General features: G+C 27.7%; 2 protein-coding genes across 5 annotated transcripts in view; one reads left to right on the forward strand and one right to left on the reverse strand.

Annotated features, from left to right (window-relative positions):
• The first annotated feature begins 1,358 nt into the window (after positions 1-1,358).
• LOC136086797 (general transcription factor II-I repeat domain-containing protein 2A-like) lies at positions 1,359-3,120 on the forward strand. Its single transcript, XM_065809287.1, has 4 exons — positions 1,359-1,537; positions 1,643-1,839; positions 1,927-2,420; positions 2,488-3,120. The coding sequence occupies exons 1-4, from the start codon at positions 1,359-1,361 to the stop codon at positions 3,118-3,120; spliced, it is 1,503 nt and encodes a 500-aa protein (XP_065665359.1).
• Positions 3,121-14,207: 11,087 nt separating this feature from the next.
• Positions 14,208-24,623, reverse strand: part of LOC101239006 (uncharacterized) — a 16,726-nt gene continuing 6,310 nt past the window's right edge. For 2 of the 4 annotated variants that reach the window (XM_065809862.1, XM_065809861.1), the window contains exons 8-15: positions 22,517-22,660; positions 22,117-22,260; positions 21,590-22,000; positions 21,395-21,520; positions 18,167-18,277; positions 17,885-18,020; positions 15,229-15,292; positions 14,208-15,071 (exon numbers count right to left, since the gene is read on the reverse strand). In XM_065809862.1, coding sequence (XP_065665934.1) covers positions 15,247-15,292; positions 17,885-18,020; positions 18,167-18,277; positions 21,395-21,520; positions 21,590-22,000; positions 22,117-22,260; positions 22,517-22,660 — 1,118 coding nt within the window. In that variant the 3' untranslated portion in view covers positions 14,208-15,071; positions 15,229-15,246. The remainder of the gene's footprint in view (positions 15,072-15,228; positions 15,293-17,884; positions 18,021-18,166; positions 18,278-21,394; positions 21,521-21,589; positions 22,001-22,116; positions 22,261-22,516; positions 22,661-24,623) is intronic. The other 2 variants (XM_065809860.1, XM_065809859.1) reach the window with 1 other exon arrangement.

Here is a 24,623-nt window from a genome sequence, read left to right on the forward strand (position 1 = left end):
TTTGACATAACTCTCTTGATTTTCAATTGTCGAGTCCTCTTCGCTATCACTGACTTTATCGCTATCACTGACTATCACATCATCGGAATTATTATTAATTTCTATTGTAACACCCGTACTTTCATCATCAAATCTAAAATCGGTTGGATAAATAGAGACTGATAATTCTAACTTATACTTTGAAGCTTCTTCACGTTGTCGCGTGAGTCTTGCTTGATCAGTTGACTTGCGTAAGCATTTTAGCCTAAGTTTGGCAGTCTCTTTAAGATCAAGACCAAATTCTTGCATACATGAAACACTGCCTTGTTTTTCTCGCTAAGTTTTTATCCAAATAAGTTCTTTTTTAGGAATTCTTAAATTTAAGTCACATTTGCAAAAGCAATGAGCACCGTCATCACAAGATTCGTTGCAAGGGGCATCATTATCACTGCAGTAAACGATTCTGCATTTGCAAAAAGCAATATCTAAAAGTTTATCAAGTTTAGGTTCCCAGCATTTTTTGTTCGCCTTTTGAGATTTGTGTCGAGCTATCTTAGAGAATGCAGACCAACTTCTATTAATTCTTAGTGCTATTGCTTTAGTTCCACAAACTATGGGTTCTTTAAATTCTGTTAACTTCTAAATTAGCTGTTAAATTCTGTAAACTTCATTAGCAACATTAGAAAAAATTTCTTGAATTGATAAATTACGCGGATTTTTTTCACATACTAGTATTCTGTTTCGCTGCAGATCTAGACATCGCTGCAAACAATCACGTAATGTTGGAAATTCAGTTCGGAGAAACTTTTTAGAACCTCCAGGATACTCACTTAGTTTGGTGTTAATCGATTTTCTGGTTTTCTTGCTAACTGATAATGCCATTTTCCTTTTTTTAATATATTATGAATCTGGAAGATATAAATACAGCAAGTATAGCAATTAACTTGAAATAAAATCTAAAATGGTAATTATAATATTTTCAAAGTATATTTGAATATTAACTGATACTTATACACAAAATAATATTGTTAAAAACTCAAAGCATATTATAAAAATTAGGCATAAGGTTAAACAATATTTTAAATTATTATTATGTACATTTATATCATAAACAGTCATCATTCAGTAAAAAAACACAATATTTTTGAAAATTAAAAACGTTTTCCCGGTAGCTAGACTTGTTTTTTCACCAAAATAAATTATACCATTCAACTCAGGGTTTATGAATACATAGGAAAAGTGACATACCGAATGAAAATTAAAACATGCAAAAGTATGATATACCCTAATAACCAGTTATCGAGTAACCGGTTATCGAGTTTGGATGCTTTACTCAGAAGTTGCAACTCTGATAAATACACACATTAACTTGCAAAGATATGCCAGGTAAACATGAAGCGAAGCGTAAATATGCACGTCAGTGGAATGAAAAATGGGAGCTGATTTATTTCTTCACTGAGGGACCAAGTAACAATGCTCTATGTTTAATATGTAATGAGACTGTTAGTGAACTGAAAGGAACCAAGCTTGAACGTCATTTCGTATCAAAACATGAATTGTACAATACTAAATATCCTCTTGATTCAACAACCAGAAAAATAAAATACGACTCATTGAAAAGCTGTTTAGAAAAATATTGTGTTTAGAAAAATATTGTGTTTAGAAAAATATTGTGTAAAAGCTTGTTTCAACAAATGTCTAGCAGTGTTGATTGTGAAACTCGTGCCTCTAATATGGTGTCATGGATATTAGCAAAAAACCTGAAACCATTTACTGATGGTGAAATAATCAAAGAATGCATGATTGAAGCATCAAAATTTCTTTTCCCAAATGATAAAAAAATTCATGACAAATTTCAAAGTATGCACTTGTCCGCGCGTACAGTTACTCGAAAAATTGAGAAAATGGTTGTTAATGTTTATGAACAATAGTCAAACAATCTGTCAGAAGCTGAATTTGTGAGTATCGCTCTCGATGAGTCTACTGACCTTGTCGGTAAAGCACAACTCTGTGTTTATGCACATTTTATCACTACGAATTGTTGTTTATTTGAAGAACTGCTTGGAATTGAACCACTGGAAACAACTACAACTGGACAAGACATTTATGACAAATTGTTCAAAATATTAAAAAATAGGAAAGTGCCTCTTCAAAAAATATCTTCAGTTGTCACAGATGGCGCTCCTGCTATGATTGGAAGAATTCGAGAAGTTGTTACTTTGCTGAGAAATAGTGGTGAGTTTCCTAACAAATTTATGTCAAATCACTGTGTAATACACCAGGAAGCACTGTGCGCTAAAGTTGCGACAATTGATGATGTAATGACAGCTGTAGTAAAAACAATCAATCATATACGTTCCAATGCACTCAAACGGCGTCAATTTCGTGCGCTAATGGAACAAAATGAAGATGAACATGGTGATCTTCTTCTTCATTCAGAGGTATATAGACAAAAAAAAAATAATTTACCATTACAATCAAAAATAAATGTTTGTCTATTTTTTGCAGGTTAGGTGGCTATCAAGAGAAAATATTCTTAACAGATTTTGGGAGTGTTTGCCAAGTGTACTGCAGTTTATGGTAACTCAAAAATTTTCATTCATTACAATGTCTATTGAAGAGTTTAAGTGTAAACTGGCTTTCCTTTGCGACATCACAGCACAATTCAATGTTCTGAATAAGAGATTACAAGGCCGCCGTGTGCTGGTTTGTGATTTGATCAACCACATCACTGTGATGAAGACAAAACTTAATTTGTACAAAACTCAATTTGCATCTGGTAGTTGTACTCATTTTCCTGCTTTAAATGAATGTCAACCATCAAGGGAAATGTTATCGTCATTTTCATTAATAGTGACTGCTCTGTATGATCAATTTAAAAACAGATTTAATGAATTTGAAGACTTAAAAAAGCATATGGTTTTTTTGTGTTATCCATTTGACTTTGATATGAATGATATTAGTATTCTAAAGGACTTTGAAGAAGCTGATATCTTAAAAGCAGAGGATGAACTAATTAACTTTCAATGTGACGACGAGTTGAGAAGAAAGGCACCAAAAAAAGATGAAGATGGCACTTTTGGTGAAAATTTAATTAATTTCTGGCATGCTGTCATAAAAGGAACGTTTTCCAGTTCTTAAAAAACATGCAAATAGACTTATCTGTATGTATGGCACTAGTTACCAATGCGAACAAACATTCTCAGCCATGAAAATAAGAAAAAATTTTTACAGAACAAGACTGACTGACACTCATTTGAATGACCTTGTGCTAGTTGCAACAACAAAATACTCACCAAATTTTTAATTGTGTTTTATGTGTTTTTTTTCTTAAGTATGTATTTTGTATTGATACAATTATTAGTTCTATAATCTAATTCTATACTATATTCTGTTATATAGGTAATATAACCTATTTTATATATAATTTATTTATTGCTGTGGGGCGTAACTAAAACAAGAATTTTGCAAGTGGGCCCTTTTGGAAATATGGTGCCGACCACTGGTCACTAGATTTAAAAATAGGAGTGATTACGGCAACTTTAAGTGTTTTTACCTAGTTTTAATGAAAGGTCAAAAATATGAAATAATGTTAATGTTAAATAATAAAATAATGTTAAAGGTTCATGCTAAAAGTGGTTTAGCCACAAATTTCAAAAACCGAAACAAGTATTGTTTTGGTGTAAGTTTAGAGTTTTGCGCTGAACAAAGGTCAATCGGACATTCGGTATGCGTAGTAACTATTAGTGGGTGGAATGTAAGATTTTTTTTTGATAGGAAACTGTTAAAAATAACCTAATTAGCATAATTTTGTGAAAATTATATTAAAATCACTAGAATATTTTATTTTATATAACCTTTTGACCTTATAGTCCAAAATTATTTGAAATTTTCATTTAAGTTTGCAAAGTAAGGTTTTTTGTAAAGGTTTAAGTCATACTTCTGCCATAAAATTAAAAATAAATAAATTTAAAAGGCAATTGCTAAAGTTAGCTTAAAATATTAAAATTTTATATATTAAAAATATGAAAATATTGATTTAAAAATATTAAAATAAATGTTAAAAATATAAAAATATTAAAAACTCAAAATTTAAGTTAACCAATGTAATATTTCTGTGTGGGTTTTGGGGTCCATTAACAAAAAATATATATATACGGATCAAAAACTCAATATCAAAGTAGAGTTTTTCTTTTTTCTATTAAATTTCTATCTATTTTTTATTAACAACTAAGTAAAAATCAGGGCCGTAGGGAGGGAGGGGAGCACAGGGGAGCGTGCTCTCCCCCCTCCCCCTTGTCCTATTTGCGCCTTTTAAATGTTGCAATAGAATATTTACTTGAATAATAAAAATCAGAGTTGGTTAATAAAAATTAAAAAATTGGAATATTCATTTAATTTAATAGTTATTTTAGTAAATATTTGGTAAATACAACACGGGCGGGATAAATTGGTCACCGCTTTCTTAAAAATAAGTTTATTTAAACGTCCATTTAGCGTCGAAAAACATTTAGCTTGGGTGGTATTGGTTGTTTTTTCCCGCGCAACGGCATAGTAAATAAACGATAGTAACAAAATTAATAAACGTGATGTGAGCTAAAAATTTTTTTTATATTTGATTTAGTTTCCTAATTTATCTATTGTTTCATTTTAAAATTATATTTTTTCTATTTGCAATACAGTTTATTGAGTTGACTAATTAAGTCGTTAATTGATTTGCGGCGAATTGATTTCTTGTTTATTTTTGTGTGTTGGTTTTAAAAATTTATTATAAACTTTTTATATAAATTTTAAATGCAATAAGTTATAACATTATGTAAATAAAATATATTTTATTAATTGTATTATTAATCCCAATACAGAAATACACATAAAGCTTGATTCAACATTGCTAGAAAGAATTCACTTTAACAAACACATTTTTGAAGATTGCATTATTGAAGCAGTTCTTTTTTTTGGGGAAACAAGGTCTGGCATTCCATCTAACGAAAAGATACCTAATACTAATACAAGTGTCAACTAAGAAAACTTTATTGCATTGCTTTAGCTTCTTGTAAAACATAATTCAGAATTACTACATCATCTCAATTCACCAAGACTAAAAAATGCTACATATCTTTCTGGAACAGTTCAAAATGAACTTATTGACATTGTTGGTTATCATATGATTCAAACTGATCTTTTCTTAGAAATAAAAAGGCCAAATTTTATACTCTTCTCAGGGCCGGGTTTAGTACCTTTTGGCCTCCCGGCACTTTAGGCCTTCTGGCCCCTGTTGGCCTTTTAATATTCAAATTTAACGGCGGTTTAAATAAAAAAAAATATTTGAAATTGTTGCGCTATGGCTTTTAATGAATTTTCTTTTGTATTTAAACAAGCATCTCGCGTTAATTACGCAGGCCAACAAAAAAAAAATTTTTTTTTGGTGCCGAGCTAACAATTTGTTTTTTGTATAGCATTTCTCGTTTTGATTTCAAATATGCAACTCTTTTTTTACCATCACGTCAAGTTGTAAAGATATTTAGGTTCAAATCTTAAGTATTTAGGGTAAAGTCCCTAATATATTCGAAAAAAAAGTTATTCAAAAGTATGTCAACCTGGGTCTCAAAAGAAGCGTATTTTCATAGAGATTTTAAAAATGTTATTCATTTGTAATAAAATAAGTTTTTTTTGTATTATTGCTGAATATCATTCTGTTGAAATTTTTTTAAGAGTCTTTCTCATTTTTTCACTTTTTTTTTTTTTCAATAAATTTTAAGAAAAAATATTTATGTTTTCTATAATCTCTATGAAAATACGCTGCTTTTGAGACCCAGGTTGACATACTTTTGAATAACTTTTTTTTCGACAATATTAGGGACTTTACCCTAAATACTTAAGATTTGAATCTAAATTACTTTACAACTTGACGTGGTGGTAAAAAAAGAGTTGCATATTTGAAATCAAAATGAGAAATGCTATACAAAAAACAAATTGTTTGCTCGGCACCAGAAAAATTTTTTTTTTTTGTTGACCTGTGTTATTATTAAAAACATGCTGCGATTGGCATAGGTTTTAAACACCTTTTGTCTGCATTGTAATCTTGCAAATGCAGATATGATATCTTCTAGGTAGATGTAATTCAATACCCGGATTTCTATTTAAACAAATGAAAGATCTGAAAGACGTTACTGACCTATTGAATAAGGAGTAAATAGATTATATGCAACTTTAAAACTTGGAAAATATACGAGTCTGCTATTAATTAAGATTGTTATTATTCAAGAGATATTTAATAAAGAGTTATTTATATTGTAAGTATATTTTATGTTGTATATATACTTGTAGTTGAGCGATGAACACTTTTGATCCTTTTCAATGTTGAAAATGAACATTCTCCAGAACAATTTGATATCCATAATATCCATGCTGCGGAGATTCACAAGAAAACCAAACAGAGAATTCAATCCAAAATAGGCTTTCTTTTACCTAGATTACTCATAGTTTTTCCGTGATCTCATTAATGTAGGCAACCATTTTAAATTGCCCAGAAAACACTGGTTTGCACTCCATTTTCATACCGTTAATTTCATTGTAAAGTCACTTGCGTGCTCTTGGGCGCCTTTGATTGTAGGCATATTCATCTGAGATGAATAAAGACACAGCTTCTACTTCATATTGCTCGATATTAGAGCAAATTTGCTCGATATTTGGAGAGAATTTGAAATATTTTGCAATTTTGATTTTATTAACTAAGAAATTATGTTTAAAGTAAATAAAAAATGTATACTACAACAAGTTACTTAAGGATGATTATATTATCTATAAGTTCCAAAACCCTGGCGGCTATCAAGTGTATGTGTTCTTCGCAAATGTCTTTAGAGAAGTACTAGGTACTTCCCTTTTCTTTGCTTCAATAAGTAATCAAGTGTTGGGCGAGGAAAGGATCAAATTATGCTAATAGCTTAATACATCCAATAAAGTTTCCATTGCGTATCGATACTAGTTTTTCGTCTGATTCGCGGAATGATAATCTTCAGAGAATGAACAATAAATAAAATATCTAATTATTTTCAATTTTGAAAAATGTTTAAGCAGCATTATTACGTGATAAGTAATATCACGTGATAAATGTGATTCAGTAAAAGTATTTATAACTATTAATTTAAATTTATGTATTTCAACTTTATATATATTACGCACAAACCTATAAGAGAGGTGCTTAATAACTTTGATTGTTCGTCGTAGAGCTTGCTTCCAATACTCTTTTTCAGTCTGGTATTGCTTGGTAAACACTAAATCTATCCTTCCCTTCACTGCTTCTTCCAAGATATCTATGGTCTGCTCATGTTCACTAAGGGAAAGTTTAGTATGTTGCCAGTTCCGGAATCCTCTTTTTTCACATAAGCTGCTCTTCGATTTTCCAAAAAAATAGCAAGATACACAGTACATGCTTCCATTTCCTTTTGAAAATTGAAGCCTATTGCGTAATACTTTTCTTCCTTCTTTGTTTTTCATTCTAAAGAACAGGTCTGAATAAGCTCGACGAAATTTGCCTCCAAAATCACAGTACTCTGATGATGAGAAGTCAATTTTTTTATATATTTATTTTGGGTGGATTTGAAAAGATATAGTCGATCAACTCCAATTTTTCACGGGTTCCAATTAGCAGGGTCGTTGAAATTATTGTTGCTTTGATTGCTATTTGATTTAGGCAAAGCGTAGTCTTCACGAGGGTCGTTTGAACTATGCAGATAATCAATGCGCTCTTGCGTCTGCACTTCCTGTGATTCGTGGAACAAATGTAGGCATTTTTATTTAGAGTTTTGTTAACTGGAGAAGGGACGGATTTGCATAAAGAGTGTTACTTTTCATCATCGTTTAAAATTTAAGAATTTTTCAGATTTTTTGCATTCTAGTAATTTAAAAATTAAAAATAATTTCAGTAGGTTTCCCAAGGAGCCATACTTTAGCAGAAGATCTGGTGATAGCCATTTTACTTAGTTTAAAGTTCAAGCAAAAAAAAATCCATTAGTTACAAACAGTATAAACAGTGTATTATAGTGTATAATATAGTGCAAGTGCAATTTGTTATTAGCACATACTGTACAGACAGAAGATTTTAGATTGTAGAAAACAGATAGATGACTGCCAACAATAGTAATTAAATAAATAAAAATGAATCAGTGAATACATATTCTATATAACTCAAAATAATTAAAAACATATAAAAAATAATGCAAAAAGTATATAAGAATATTCAAATCATAGCAACCCTAAATAAAAATAGTAAAATTTGTGGTTATTCAAAATAGTAATTGACCAAGGAACACAGGCAACCAAGAGGAGAAAGGTTTTGATAACTTTTTTTTTTACGTATATATATATATATATATATATATATATATATATATATATATATATATATATATATATATATATATATATATATATATATATATATATATATATATGTATATATATATATATATATATATATATATATATATATATATATATATATATATATATATATATATATATATATATAAATATACATTATTTATTTTATTTTAAATAATTGAAATAAAAATAATTTTCATTACTGGTAAAATTAAAAAGCCAAATTTAATGGTTATTTGGGCTATAGCTATTTTGAGCTGTTATATTGTTTTTGTCGTTGTCATTGGTAACAATAACTTTAGTTATGCTCATAATAATTTGTTTTAAATCTTTAACTTTTTTTTAACAAAATGCCTTGATTACAACCATGTTTAAGAAATGTTTTACAAGTCACTTACTAATTCATGACTTATAAATCCCAGATGTTCTAACAAATTTTTTAAATAAAATTTAAATTTTTTTGAAAATATCAACATCTAATTATTGCCAAATTACTGGATAACATTTTTTGATTAAATGATCAAACTTGAATCCAATCAATAATATAACTACTATTGTTTAGAGCTAGGATGGTTACTAGGGTGGTAAATATGACTTGCAGTGTGTGTAGTGCTAGGCTGTTATATTAACCGACTATTTTCATTTATTTTTTATTTTTATGTTTTTTACTAAAAGTCAATTGAAAATATGTAAAATAATGCTTTTGTAATTTAAGATGATCATTTTTTTTTTATTTCTTTTTTTTCTTTTCTAGGTATTGACAGGTTGCACTTGGCTTTCTTTCTCTGCTGTTATAACTGATTTTAAATAGACGCTAATAACTTAATTTATCTTGTCATTTTATGTCGTTATCTAAAACTCAAGACATAACTAAAGCAAGCAGAAGTAAAAAAAATATTAAAAAATTTTTTTAAACTTTTAAGATAACCAAGTTAAATGATTTATTTACTAATAACTATAATAAATTTTTTAATATTTATAATATATTTAATAATATTTTAAAATATATTTAATAACTATAAATAAAGTTAATGATTTACTTACTAATAATCCGTATTACGAGTTGCTTACTGATAGTTTTTATTTTTATTGTTTTTATTTATAACCAGTTGTATTAAATTGTAGTATGGAAAGGTTAATTTAATTATTTAATTATTAAGTTAATTATTATTTTAAGCAGTTCAGGCAATTTTTAAAGCCTATTTAAATCTTGGTTATTTTAAATGCATTATATTCCTTAAGATTTTTCATTTTCAAATTGGTTTTAACCACCTCTGCAGCTTATTTACTTCCAAAGATATTGGTATTTCAACATTTGAAAAAATTTACTAACAAATTTATTTGAAATTTCTACTAAAAATAAGATCATTTATTCAAATAAATTGTAGAACTCGCATATAATTTCTTTTTATCGCGGTTTAAAACAATTGACACTAAAATATGTTTTAAAAATATTTCTTGAAAAATTTTAAAACATCATTCAATTTTTAAATGTTAAATGTAAAAAAAAAACTTGAAGAGAAAATGAATCTAAACATTGTGCTATGCTAATAAGTGATATAAAACTCGCTAACCAGTACAATAATATTCATCCTCATATCATTTACGTCACTTCAGTGTTAATAGATTTAAACCATTTGAAAAAATACTAGTTTAAACCATGTTAAAATTTTCAACAAATGCCACTTATTTAATTTAAAAGAGATAAGTGACATTGGTACAGAAGAACGCGTAAGCGTCCTTGTAAATGCTTTAAGATTAGACCGTTATGTTTTTTTGAAGAAAAAACATAACGGTCTAATGTTTTATTTGTTTCTGGTTAATAAGGAGCTCCAAAAAAACCTAACAGATCACAGAGCAGCGAGGATGAGTATTTAACAAGGAATTTTACGCAGCTTTTTATCGCAAGAGCAGACATCGAGTCTAAAACCTTTCGATTCTAAAACAAGCGCTCTACCCACTGAGCCACGTCTGATCAAATTCAATGATTCAAAAATTTGTTCTAATTCAAAACAAAAAAATTTTTTATACAAAATTCATACCTGAAAAGGCGTAAAGTTGATCGACAGAATAGAATATTGAAAATATAGTAGGTTGAAAAATCAGTCGATTGAAAAGCAGTAGGTTGAAAATTCAGTCGATCAAAACTTCAGTATGTTGAAAAATATTTAGTAGTTCATGTTTTAATTAGATGTAAGTATGAAAAATCAAAAGTTATCAATTGAAGATCAAAATCTTCATAAACTATGATTTTAGAAATTTCAAAGTTAGGTTCAATATATATATATATATATATATATATATATATATATATATATATATATATATATATATATATATATATATATATATATATATATATATATATATATATATATATATATATATATATATATATATTTGTCTTTTTTATGTTGCTATATAACTGTCATTCAAATAAGGCATTAAAACCTTGTCAAGGCGCATTTATAGACAATCGAATTAGCTGAACTCTTTCTTGTATACTTTTACAACAGATTTTGTCAAGTCTTCAAACTGATCTTTGGTAGAATCAGCAGTTTGGACAAATATCAACTTGGATCTATACAATTTATCAACCAGTGGGCCGATATGAGCAAATTCAAATTCTTTTTTATTAACCATATTGTTTGGAGATATACATGCTCCATTTTGCGGAGCATGTATATCTCTAAACGTTATGTAGAGGCACACGGTTTTGTCAAAATATAAAAATTACATAAAATGTTAAAAAAACATACACGTTTTTATGAAAAATTTCACAAAAATCGAGCTTGAACATCAACTAAACAGTTTGATTAAATCTTTTTTGGATTTCAGATTTAGAACAACATCTCTGTGCTCTTTTAATGCTCTCATAAAACCATCATGTCTTTGAAAACCAGTTGCTGCTTCAGTCACTTGCTTACAACTCTTGACTGAACGCAAGACTGAGTGTGGATAGTGAGGTACTTCCATACAAGAATTTGTTACTCTTTGTAAATCTTTATTTTGCATATTATATGTAAACTTTGGAATCTACTTTAACGTTCATAATCATTTTGACTGCAAAAATTTTTATTTGATGAAGAAGAGAATTAAGAAGAGACTCAGAATGAATCACTTTCTATTTCTCTTCCTTTTTTGAGGTTAAGGATACCGTTAGAAGGTCTGTTCAAAATGGGATATTTCATGCCCCATTTTGAACAGACTTTGATACGGCATCCTTACCTTTGGCTGAATGATCTCATATTAGATAATGAGTTTCGATTAAATGATAGGGCCCATTGACAATAGAGTGCTTTACCTTGATTCTAAACTAAATATGAAAGTATACTTGAGTCACGAATTGAGAAAAACCTTCCAAGTTATGTTTAAACATAGCTTCCAAGCAAACATGCCTTTGATAGAGGCTAATTAGTTTTTCTGAAAAACTCTAGTTTTAAACATAACCTATTGTCTGACTCTCAAAATTTTTTTAGGATCACATGCCTTTTTTACCTTCAAGTAATAAGATTTAATCAAACCTTGACGAAAAGCAGATGTAATTGTAGATGTAGCAGCAGAAGAAATGTAAAATAGGAGAGATGCTAGAGCTGTATTGGGGATCTTCATGTAATTCTGTTTAATGGTAATTTAAGGGGAAACTTTTTTGTTTCTCTGTTTTGTGAACTTCATCTTCAATGTTTTCTATTTGTACCAGTATAATATAAGATTTTTAATCAAATTTTTGCTTTTATTTAAAGATGGGAAACTTTTTTGTTTGATACAATTGGAGCTGTCTTTTGAGGATTCTTCATTTAAATCCTAATTTTTTCAGGTGAAATTTCTTGACTTAAGTTGCGCTCCTCTGTTTTGTAAACTTCATCTTCAATGTTTTCTATTTGTACCAGTATAATATAAGATTTTTTAATCAAATTTTTGCTTTTATTTAAAGATGAAATATCTGTTGTTTTTCTATTCGCTGCTTTAAGCTGTCTTTCTGTTTCTATTTTACCTATTTGATATATTTGGTAGCCTGATTTTTCGCCAACCTTATCTCAGGAGCTACAGGGGTCTTAAACAAAGTATTGGACTGAGACCACTGTTTCAATATCAAGTCTGTCAATAGCACCGAGATTTCTTTTACAGTTAGATAACATCTTCTACAAACAAAAAAAAATTTAAACTGTTATAAAATTGTTTTTTAAAATACTAGTTTTGTTCAAATCTTGGACGTCCTCTGAACGTCCAAAGATGCCAAGCGGACGTCAAGACGTCTAATGGATATTCTATGGATGTCCTGTGCCCACTAGGTATCTATTAGAAATTTAATTTTCAATATGGTTTTAAAAAACCCACCAATCAAGATCATCAGAAAGATGCAAATTTTCCTCAATATGAAGACCTTTTTTAACTACATTTCTTGGTGTAATAACTTCAGTTTCCAACCAATTTTTTCATACTCCAAGATATATAGTTAAATTAATTGTAGATGAATGTCTAGTTTGTTTCAATTTTAAACTCTCCAAAACACAATATTTTATTTATTATTTACTGTAAAACAAAAAACAATTAAAAAAACCAACAAAAAAAATCAACAAGTATTACAACTTTTTGATAGTGCATGCACATAATTAATTTCACTAACAACACAAAGCAAATACAAAATACTAAGTAACTTTTATAATTCATAGATTACAATTGCAAATGAACTTTTTGGATAATTAAAAATTTAGGACATTTGTAAACTTTTGTTAATTTTTGCCTTCAAAAATACATTTTTTGTCGATTTTTTACATATTACATTTTTACACAAAGAATTTTATTTTATTTTTTTTATTGCGTAACTTACTCTAAGCCATAATAAAATTACTCCCCAAAGTCATTTTAAAAGAACTTTTTGTGTGGCGAAAAAAACCAACATGGCTTTACCCCTGGTAAGTCTTGATTTAATTACTTATGAAATCGCGTAGCTATGGAGTCGCGTTTTAACAATGTAGCAGTTTTTTTTTGGTTTTGCCAAAGTGTTCAAAGGAGCTGGTCCCTTTCTATTTTTTCAAAATATTCGTGTTTATGTCTTCAAAGAGCACATCTCCCATGGATAAATACAATTCTTCTCGATCAAAACGAGCAAGTAGTGCTATTATTTCTGGAAAATCAGAATCTTATTGGCTGTACGTCCTCCTTAGTGAAATAATCCAGGGTTTATGTATTGGACCACTGCTGTTTCTTATTTTTATTAAAGACATCCATTCAACCGCAAATTTTTTGCTGACGATACTAAACTTATTGCAATCCTTAAAGAGCATTCTGACCTGCAGCAATTAAAAATTGCTAATGAATTTAATGATTCTTGTATACGCTTAGCCATGACTGACAAAACAGGGTTTTATTTAAATTCTTAGATTCCTTCTCTGAGCATGAATTTAGTTTTGTTGTTCAAAACTGTTTTCTGTTTGTACATACATTTATGACATCTGTGTATGAGAGAATACAATTAAAATTTTTTTTTTTTTGGATTTGGTACATAAATGATATTATCTATTACATCATTATCATATTATTATTAAACTTTTACTGACACTGAAGACTGTTACAAGCCCTAAATAAAATCTAAAAGACACTGAAGATTGTTACAAACTCTTTATAAAATCGAAAAGATTTTTTTACTTACTTTTATTTGAAGCTAATTTTTAACATATTTTTATTTTAACATATTTAATATTTTAGCTTTTTTTTTATATCTAAAAACGTGGTTCCGTAAAAATAATATAAAAATCAGGAAAAACGGCCGCAAACAGCCTCACTTTCGAAAAAACTTGCATAAAACGTCAACTATTGTATTTAAATTAAAAATATAACTTTAATTGTATATAAAAAATGATTATTTTTGCAACATAATTTAAAAATATACAGCTTTTTCCTAAAAATTAAAGATATCATCAAAAGTTTAATAATTGAGAATCTCAAAGTAAAAAATATGACTGTTTCTTTCCGTGAAGTTTTCATATATGAATATACAGAATATACACACACGGACATAAACACACATATATACACTCACACACAAACAAGGTAGAAACTATCACTTTAATATAAAAATTAAAAAAAGAAAAGGTTTCCTTAACAGCAGCATCTTCTGGACTCGGGAAGGGAAACATGTGTATAAAAAAATCTATTATGCTTATGATATAACCAATATACACCTATATATACACATGACAAAACTGATATATACCTACATACAGATATGATCGAAATTATTAAAGGCCACACAAATACCAAAAAAATTTTGTAATGATTTTAAAGTTAAAGCAAAAATATCCATTATTATTTATTTCAACTATATACAACTATGATATAATGACTATAGTAAACAAACATAACTTATCTAATGTAAAAATAATTTCAGACTAAATATAACTATTTACATTTTTAGTAAATAAATATATAATACATTAACTATTAGAGTTGACCCATTTTCTTTTTTAATTCATGTCATTTCTACATTGACCATAAAATATGAGGCTCAATCAAAGTCGGGAGGTTGATAACGCTGTGAATTAACTTTGGCTGGTATAAGGGGTAGTGCTCTTTTTTTGGGTGGTACATCTTTTATGTAGAAAGCAGAATTATCTATATATCTCGCTGACCATTTATCATCATAATCGTTTGAGACATCAAGTAAGCTCACTTTTTTAAGCGGTGGTACAAATGCACCATGATATCGTCTAAAAAATCAAAATAGAGTCATAAATTTTAGAGATTTTTTTAAGGACGTATAATACATTAAAAACAATATAGTGAAAAAACAATATAGTAAAAAACAATATAGTAAAAAACAATATAGTAAAAACATATTTAGTTTCTAGGGAATAAACTTCTTACTTCGATTCTTTTAATTTGTTAGAGAAGAGAGCATTCATCCAATTGGTAAGATGGATAACATCGTCTAAGAATGTCACACATCAAACCAAGTTTCAAAAACTTTTTATTTTATATGTTAAATGTTTACCTTAACATCATTTTTATTAGCTTAAATATTGTTATTTTATTAGCTTAAATATTGTTTATATATAAGCAATAGAGTAATAGATGGTTGTGGTTGCTTTTTCAACTAGAAAAGTTTCGATTTTACTTTAATTACTCGATGAAATGCTTCCAAATTACAAGACCAATGACGGCAGGGCAACCGGGGGTGCCTGCGCCTACCCTCCTTCCTTCCACATTAAAAAAAAATAAACCTTTGTGCCCCTTCAATTCGAAAGCTGTGTCATCAATCCCTGAATTAATACAGACGATAGAACTTATAATCTATTATATTATATTCTTTTTTAACAACTTTAATGCTAAAGTTCAACAAAATATTTCACATTATAATCAATTTAATTTTTGGATGTAAAAGTGTATTTTTTAACTTAACAAAATTGTATTTTTTATTTATAAACAAATGAAATTAATTTTAGTTACAGTAATGTAAAGTAATGTAAATAAATGCAGATTTAATTACAGTATCAGTAAAGAGAAGAAGACTTTTATTTACATATTTCTTTATTTAAGATTTCTTATTTGTTTATTTTTAATAACAGTCTTATTCTCTTAACTAAAGTTTTAAATTTTTTTACATTACAGTTTTAAAAAACTTTAGACTTTGTTTTCTAAGCACAATAATCTTTTACAATTAATAAAAGTAAATGAAATTTAAGATACATAGGGGATACCAAGTGTAGTTGGTTACAGAGGTCAACACAGTGTTTAAAAATTAAAGATACATAGGGGACACCAAGTCTAGTTGGTTACAGAGGTCAACACAGTGTTTCAAGACTTCCAAATATGTCTTTCAAATTTGTCTTTTCTTTGACCTTTTATACTTTTTAAAACTCTTCGTTAATTAGACTGATAAAAAAGCATAATAGTTTTGTTTCTTGAACTTCCTACTTGTTTTCCGTTGAAATGATTCTGGTATTTAAAGAATATCTCAACTTGATTTCAAAACTTTTGTCACAGAATTGGATGAAAATTGAATAAATGAATTTTTTGAAGTAGAAGACAAGCAACTAAAATTTTAACATTTTTCTTTTGATATGTTTATCTGTTGTTGTGTAACAAGCAAATTTAAAGAGAAACCTCCATCATTCATTTGTTGCATAATCTCAAATAACGTTTCTCGTTTTAAAACTAAGCTTGAAATGCAGTATGGTATTTTTGTATCGATTGATTCAGTCAATAATATTGAAAAATCAATTCTCAGATCTGCAAAAAAAATTGAATGATGCTTTTTCAATGATGATTTGTAACTGTGCTGAATCATTTGTTGTTGATGGATGATTTGTAACTATGATGAAACATTTGTTATTAATGGATGATTTGTAACTATGATGAATCATTTGTTATTAATGGATGATTTGTAACTATGATAAAACATTAGGCAATAAAAGTTATGTTCACCAGAATACTTAAAAACTTAAATTTAAAACTGTGTTACAATTAAATGTCAGGAATTATTACTTCGCCATTGATGATCGCTATGCTTTTAATGGTTGATTAATGTTTTGTTCTACTGTTTTCATTAACTCCTTCTGTCTTATTGGATGATCAAGTTTATAAGTTATCAGCCAATTATTGGGTATTGGTTTCTGATTGCTCTTTGCCATTACACTTCCAACTCCTCTTTTTCTCTTGTCATAATTTCTTTAATATTAATAAGTGCTACTTTTAACGTCTTTAATTTATTTAATATAATTAATATTTACTTATAAGTTTTTTAAATATATTAATTTGAGTGTTTTTCATCATTATACCAACTTCAAAAATTTAGAAACACATAATTTTTTTTTAGACATTAGGTTATCATAAGCAGTGCTTATTATGTGATTATTGTAATTATAATTATGTTATTAATAAAGTGCCTAATAAGAACTCTAAACTACCTGATTAAAAGTCTGATTAATATGCTTAGTAATGATTGGATAATTATTGTTTATGCTCATAAAATAAAGAGCAAATTATGGACTTGAAAAATAAACCTTAAAAATTGATAAATAATAATTGGCACAATATCGTAAATAATTTTTTTTTTTCTGAAATGGTTTTTCAAAGATTAGTTGGATGCTGAATAGACTAAATTAATTAATAAATTAGGTAATTGGTAATAAATTAGAGAATTAGATATTCTGATTGGCTTGATTTTGGAAGCACAGTTGTAAATAAAATTGGTACCATCATTATTTTAAATATTTTTTATACCTGTTTAGTACTTTTTTTTAACTAACTGTTTCTTCTGTTTATTGTTTTAATTATACTTCTCCATTTTTAATGAAATATACCATATATGAACATTATGCATATGAATTTGTAGTAATATTTTTTAAGTAATAAACAAACAGATTTTTTATCACAATTACTAACATTTAAGAAAACAGTTAATCAGTTAATTAGCAAATTAACAGTTAATTAGCAAATTAGTACTTAAAACAAACTTTTCCCTTCATATATTAAGGGTATGATTTGCAAAAATTTTACTAAAATGGAATAAATTACTTACGTTCTGTAAACTCTCCAAAAATAAACCATCATGCACATTAATAAAATCAAACCACCAACACATCCAACCAATGAGAATATCAATGTTGATTTACTGAAATGCTCTTTGGGGCCAGATGATGCCAACATACTTGAAACTTTGAAAATTAAAAAAAAACTAACTTCAGAAATTTAAGACAATACAAGAAAATATTTGACTCAATAATTTGCTGATGGTGATTAATGACTAAAACTCTGGTTTAATAGATTAAATAAATATATTTAAATTAGATATTTAACATACCACAAAGTTTGCAAGAGGCAGCACATTTGCTGGCAGCATACTCCCGATCATCAGTACAAAAGCCAACTTGATTATTAACTAAAACTTTGCAGTCTAACGAATCATAGCAACCTAAAATAAAATTAATAAAAAGTCAAAAAACTTAAAAGCTTCAAAAGTTAAACAAACCTAATTTTTAACTAGTACAGCAATAAACATAGCACCATCACCATCGTGGAAGTCATAAAAAACTTTGAGATTTACAGGTTGCATTAAACCACATGGGTCAAACAATTTTTCTAACTATATGGTTTCAGTTAAGTACCGAGAATAAAGAGAGTCCTTTTTTTTAAAATATCAAAATTTTTTTACAAATATATGTTTTTTTAAATGATTTATATTATGAAAAATAACAACAACAAAAAATAAAATCCATAATAAAAATAGAGAAAAATAAATGACAAAATTCTATAATAGACTAGGAAAAAAAACACAATGAAAAAAAACAATAACAACAAAAAAACACTCACTAGACCCATTATCTAAATTTCATTGGAAACCATATCATATATACAAAATATATGTATATTTATGCATATATACATATGAAAACAAAATGATTAAAGAAAATGAATTAAAAATTAAAGTTAAATTTTATGAAGTCCAATAAGCGGCTATAATACATTAAACTTTATATTCTTTTTACATATACTTTTCTATAATCCAATAGAGATTATTCAATACGAGATTATAATCCATAATTTAAGAGTATATATATTTGATATGTAAATATATTTCAATGTAAATATATTTGAAAAAGATGTAAATATATTTGACAAAGTCGATGGCTGTAGCTAGTCTTGCTAAAGCCATTGACTTTGTCAAGTTAGGCCAATTTTTTTTTACCTAACTGCCAAGCCTCATTTGAAACGTAATTTATCAAGAGAATTAAACAAAAATGACAATTGACAAAAAAATAAATTTAAGTTTTATATGCTAAAATGTTAAAAAACTTGTTAAAAAAAAAGTGATCCCCGTTATTGAAGAAAAAAAAGATTTTTAACTCTATTGAGATATACAATAAAAGTGATCCCTGTTATTAAATAATCTAATTTTTGCCTTCCTCTTGCTTCTATTGACTTTTTATATATACAATGTAAAATATTTTTACATTGTATATATCCGTAAACGCAAAATAAACTGAACCAAAATAAAATATTAGAATATAATTAAAATTAAAATCGTTTTCTGAAAACCTACTAGAGTATTTATAGACCATATATACCTTCGCCAGATTTTCAGAAACGAATTTTTTATACATGAGAGTTCGTCCGTAATTTACGTCACGCAATGTTCGACTGTTTTTGACTTCTCTAGCCCCCCACCCCCACACACAAATACCTCCTCCCCTTCATCACAAGATCGTAACACTTTAGTAGCAAGTTTTGTATGGGTCGTCACAAAACCACAAAACCATCCCCTCCTCATCCCCCTTATAGCGTGACGTATTTGTGGACAAAAACCTAAGCCATAGATTTTGGCTTACTTTGTGAAACAAGGTTAAAGGCCGGGTGAATAAATAAAGCAATTGCTTTAGTAATTGCTCAGCTTTAGGTGAATAAAAATTTCAGAGATTTTTATAAAATTTTTATTTACGTAAAGCTTAGTTAAAGTTACTTTTCGCGCTCATATTTTCACACTGTAGGGATCGTCTTTAGGGATCGTCGATAAAAAGCGCAACGCAAAATATTTTTTAAAAACAAAAGTAGGAAATGTTAAGCTTTTTTTCGCGGCGATTCGCAAAACCAATGTCTTTATTAAAAATATGGCATATGCAAAATATTTATCATAATATGCCGAAGCGATTGGCTGGGAGTGCAAGATATTGTTTCCCACCACCAGAAGAGCGATATATCATCATATTTGATTCACATATTAATATACCTAATTTTTATGTAACTAATAAATTTTAATTGATTAAAGATGCATTTTTATTTTACAATATTTATTTTAAAATATTTGTTTAATACTTTAACTTACAAGTATTAGTGAATGAGGTATGATCGGGTGGTATTGGACACGTTTGGAGTGTGGTTGCGGACAACTTAATCCGTTTACATATTTAAAATGAGCAGCTTTTTTATATAAATATTAATAAATATATTACACAATTGTGTAATGAATTACTATTATAGGTTTGTACAAACCTATAATAGTAATTCATTTAATTTCATTAAAAAGACTTTAGACTTGAAAAAAGAGTTTTTAAAGTGTTTATTTTCATTACTAAAAAGCTAATGTTTATACAGTAAACTCCCGGTTGTTCAAACTGGTACTTATTCGAATTTCCCGCCAATTCAAAGCAATTTTCATTCCTCTTGAATTTTACTTAACAAACTTTATAAGATACAGGATTTTCAGTTATTCGAAGTAAATTCTTATTCCCCTAGAAGGTTTGAATAACCGGGAGTTGACATTTTCATTCCCATTCTTTATATATCAGAGGCAACTTTTAACGGCCGTTTTTTAAAAATGTGTTGAGAACAATCCAATGCTTCTTTATACACTAAATATACTACATTCATTTTTTGAACAATCTTTCATGCTTAAACATTCTTTTAAATATTCGTTTTTTAAACTTTATTAAAAATTTAAGAACAACTTTTTTTTGTCCAAAAGTTTGTTCTAAGGAAATTTTTCAAGTTTGATTTGCGTAAGGGATCGTCCATTAATTACGCAACGCAAATATATTATAAAAACAGAACTAGGAGATATTAAGCTCTTTTACGCGGCAATTTTCATAAAACTTAATGGGCTGTTTTGATTTTTTATTTAAATTAAGACTCTGCGAGGGAAAACTTTCGATTTTTTTTGTTTTGTTTATTGTGAAAGTTTCCGTTAAGTGATTTATGGACGATCCCTAATTAGTAGTTGTTTGGTAGGTAGTAACAGGTAGAGTAAGGTTAGACATAGTTAGATAAGTTAGTATTAGTTAGGTATATTAGTAAAAGTTAGTTAAACTTTTAGTTGCTTTTCGGTTTTTCAAGAAATGTTAGATAGTAGTAGGTCATGAGTAAAGATGAATTTTATTTTATCAACACGAATTACGAGTGATAAAATTTGTGAGTTTTTTCGGTAATTTGTGTATTTTTCGGTAATTTGTGTATTTTTCGGTAATTTCGGTATTTGTGAGTTTTTTCGGTAATTTATCAAAAAGTTGTTTCATTTAAAAACAAAACTCTTCCTTACCAACAGCAACTTGTTTATCACTGGTAGGGTTCTTGCACAAGTCTTCGATAAATTTTAAAGTGAAATGCGGACATATACATTTTGATCCATATAGAAGTCTTAGTTCCTCATCACACGGTTTTACTTCTAATTAAAATCATACATTTTAAAAAATTGTTACTTAAATAAAACACACATATTTTATTAAAAACTTACTCAATTTGTAGCAACAGATCTCTGTCTCGTATTCCACCATTATATTTGCCGTATATATTTTAGAGAGTGACTCAAAATATTGTTTCCAAATTGCTAAATGTACAATTTCAAACTTTCCAAACATAGCACGGTTGTTGTCTATTCCAATTTTAATGGTAGAATATAAATCGCCATTATTAATATGATATTGTTCTATGTCACGTGAATTGTTGGTAAAATACTTTAATTCGGCGTTGAAATAAAGATAAAGACCTGACTCTTTGCTCCAAGTGAATGCAAAATGGAACCAATTCTTTGGAAAACGAGGTATGTATAGTTCCCATATTTTTTCTTTTGTAGAAACTTCCAATTTAAAAAAACCAGTAGTATGATCTTTTTGAAGTCTAACTCCATGAGAAACTGCAGGATAGCCTAATGAAATTAAAATAAAAGATTGATTTAAAAAAAAATTCTATCTAAAAATCTAATTCTACTGTCTTATTAAAACTATCGAACTTGTACATGGTTGTTATAATTTTATTAAAAACCTGCGTAACCCCCTGAAGCAAAAATATAATCTCCACTTGTAAAATTCATCCAAAAGCTAACAGTGAGACCATTTTTTTCACACTCCAAGTGTAAAATGCATTGGTCAGAAATATCTTTTATCTCAACCCAATCGTCAATTCCATCTAAAAATGAATAAGCTTTGCATTTAAAATTATGAATGTTGTTACCTACATTGTTACCTACATTGTTACCTACATTGTTACCTACATTGTAAAGCATAATTAATTCAGAAATCTTGAGACGTCTATTAACATCAGTATGTTTAAGAGTCCCTAAATGTTGCTTAAAAGTTTCATTAATTAAATTTTTTTTGAATTGTTAATAAAGTAGTTTTACATTAGCACTTTCATATTCATATTTAAAACATTTTAAACATACCTAATCGTATAGCGGAACCTAACGGTAGTGTTTTGACTTGCTGTATACCGTTATGTAACATTGGAAAATTTTTCCCATTCTCATGTTCACTTACAACGCTTTCGTTTAACGGCCAATAGTAGGTGGCATTTATAAGTGGACTCTCTATAATAAAATTATTAAGAAAAATAAAAATGCACCGTTATTACTTTTCAGTTTATTATAAACTGTTTCCTGATTAATCAGATTTTATGAAATAGTAAAATCATTTCCTGTCGAGTAAGCAAAGTACTTTCTCAATTAAAATAAACTCTCAAGAGTAAGAAAAAGTACTCTTATTAAAAAGTTTTAAAATAAATATTCAGTAAATTAAGATTTAAAACACTTTTTAAAATTTTTTATAACTTACGAATTTTATCCAAAAGTGCAAAATCTGAACGTAGAAAGTATTCAAAAACAACAAAAATTTTCATTAAATCTACATAAACCATCCTTGAAAAATTAGCATATATAAGGATGCTTTTTTTTTTTTTTTTTTCCCAAATGCTATCTTTGCCTAAGATCGCACGTAAGTTTAAGGGCTTTTAATTCAATCGTTTTATTTTTTCTGTTTGTACATTTACATATGTGAACCATCTGTTAAAAATTTCAAAATGTGTTGCCATCTCTTTACTTCTTTCTCTATTAAATCTTTAATTAAATATCCTTTATAGTATATACTAACCTGAACCTTGTTGAATGTGCAGTACTATTAATCAAAATATGGAAAACAAATTTATCGTACGTGCGTGTTTGTGTGTGTGTGTGTGTGTGTGTGTGTGTGTGTGTGTGTGTGTGTGTGTGTGTGTGTGTGTGTGTGTGTGTGTGTGTGTGTGTGTGTCTAATATATATAAAATATTATATAATAAACAATATGTAAAATGTAAACTATTATATTTATGTTTGCATTATTTAATAATTAGATTTCTATAAAATTAAGTGGTTCATGAAGACAAGATCAAGCGGTTTTTTACGAGTATCTTTATAAATATATTTATATATACTCCTGAAATTATTTTAATGGTAAAAAATGATTAATATACTTAAATGTATAATACAAAAACACATTATGGTAATAAAAACTCTTTTACGTTTATACGTTAACAGTTTTACGTAAAAGTTATAAAAACGTTATACGTAAAACTTAAAATTTAATTTTGTTCGTTTTTAACATCTGTTTAATAATCTTTTTAGTAGATTATCTCTAATAAAAAGATTTTAATGTTGAGCAAACAATCTTATAAAAAATTTTTTTCAGTTTTAATTTTTTTTACAAAATGATGTCACCTTACAATGTCAATTATTTTAATTTTTATCTGTTCGATTTTTCTTTAGTGGTACTTACTTCTAAAAATGACTAATTACGATTGAAAACAAGAAAGTCTTGTATTTAAATGCTAAAAAACTTGATTAGTTATTAATTAAAAGGAGATTTGCCTAATTGAAGAAAAGATATTAATGAAACTGTCCAACATATTTTGGTGTCAAAAATATTAGACCTGATCCCGAATAACTTTAGACTAAATAATAGAATTTAGAATAAACTTATTTGTTTTTTTATATGTCTTGATGTAGAAGATTGAAGGTTGATGAAAGAAGTATTAAACAAAAAAGGCTTACTTTTACTTAGTTTTCCGACTAGCAAACAATACTGGCGCAATATTAGGTATCTTGGTCAATATAAGTCGAGATATTGCGCCAATACCAGCTAACAATTTAAGACAATATTGGTGTAAAAAGTTAAAAAGTTAAACTTCATTTATAGATAAGAATGTAATTAATTTGAATTAATCTTCCAACACTTAGGTTGGAAGAATAAATGATTGGTCGTTTTACAGTGAATTTTTTTAATCTTATCTTTTATTTTTTAGAATCTTGGAAAAGCACTTTTTTTTTCAATTGTTTTTTAACTAGCTTTTTTTATTTTACAGATGTTCATATATAATGAAATACACGTAGTGAACTTTTTTTAATTTTGTTTAAATAAAAATAATTATTTAAATACAAACTAAGAATTTTTAATATCTATTAGAGTACAAAAAGAATGGAAAAAGTTAATAAACTTAAATCTCTTGAAACTCTTAACAAA

Source organism: Hydra vulgaris, chromosome 11 (assembly GCF_038396675.1).
Source record: "Hydra vulgaris chromosome 11, alternate assembly HydraT2T_AEP".
Classification (NCBI taxonomy): Eukaryota; Metazoa; Cnidaria; class Hydrozoa; order Anthoathecata; family Hydridae; genus Hydra; species Hydra vulgaris.

Excerpts from the sequence above, each read along its gene's own strand:
- LOC136086797 (XM_065809287.1), top strand. The coding sequence starts at position 1,359 with ATGCCAGGTAAACATGAAGCGAAGCGTAAATATGCACGTCAGTGGAAT. Across the intron at positions 1,538-1,642 it reads TTCGTATCAAAACATGAATT|AAAAATATTGTGTAAAAGCT; the intron begins GTACAATACTAA and ends TATTGTGTTTAG. Across the intron at positions 1,840-1,926 it reads AATTCATGACAAATTTCAAA|AAGCTGAATTTGTGAGTATC; the intron begins GTATGCACTTGT and ends ACAATCTGTCAG.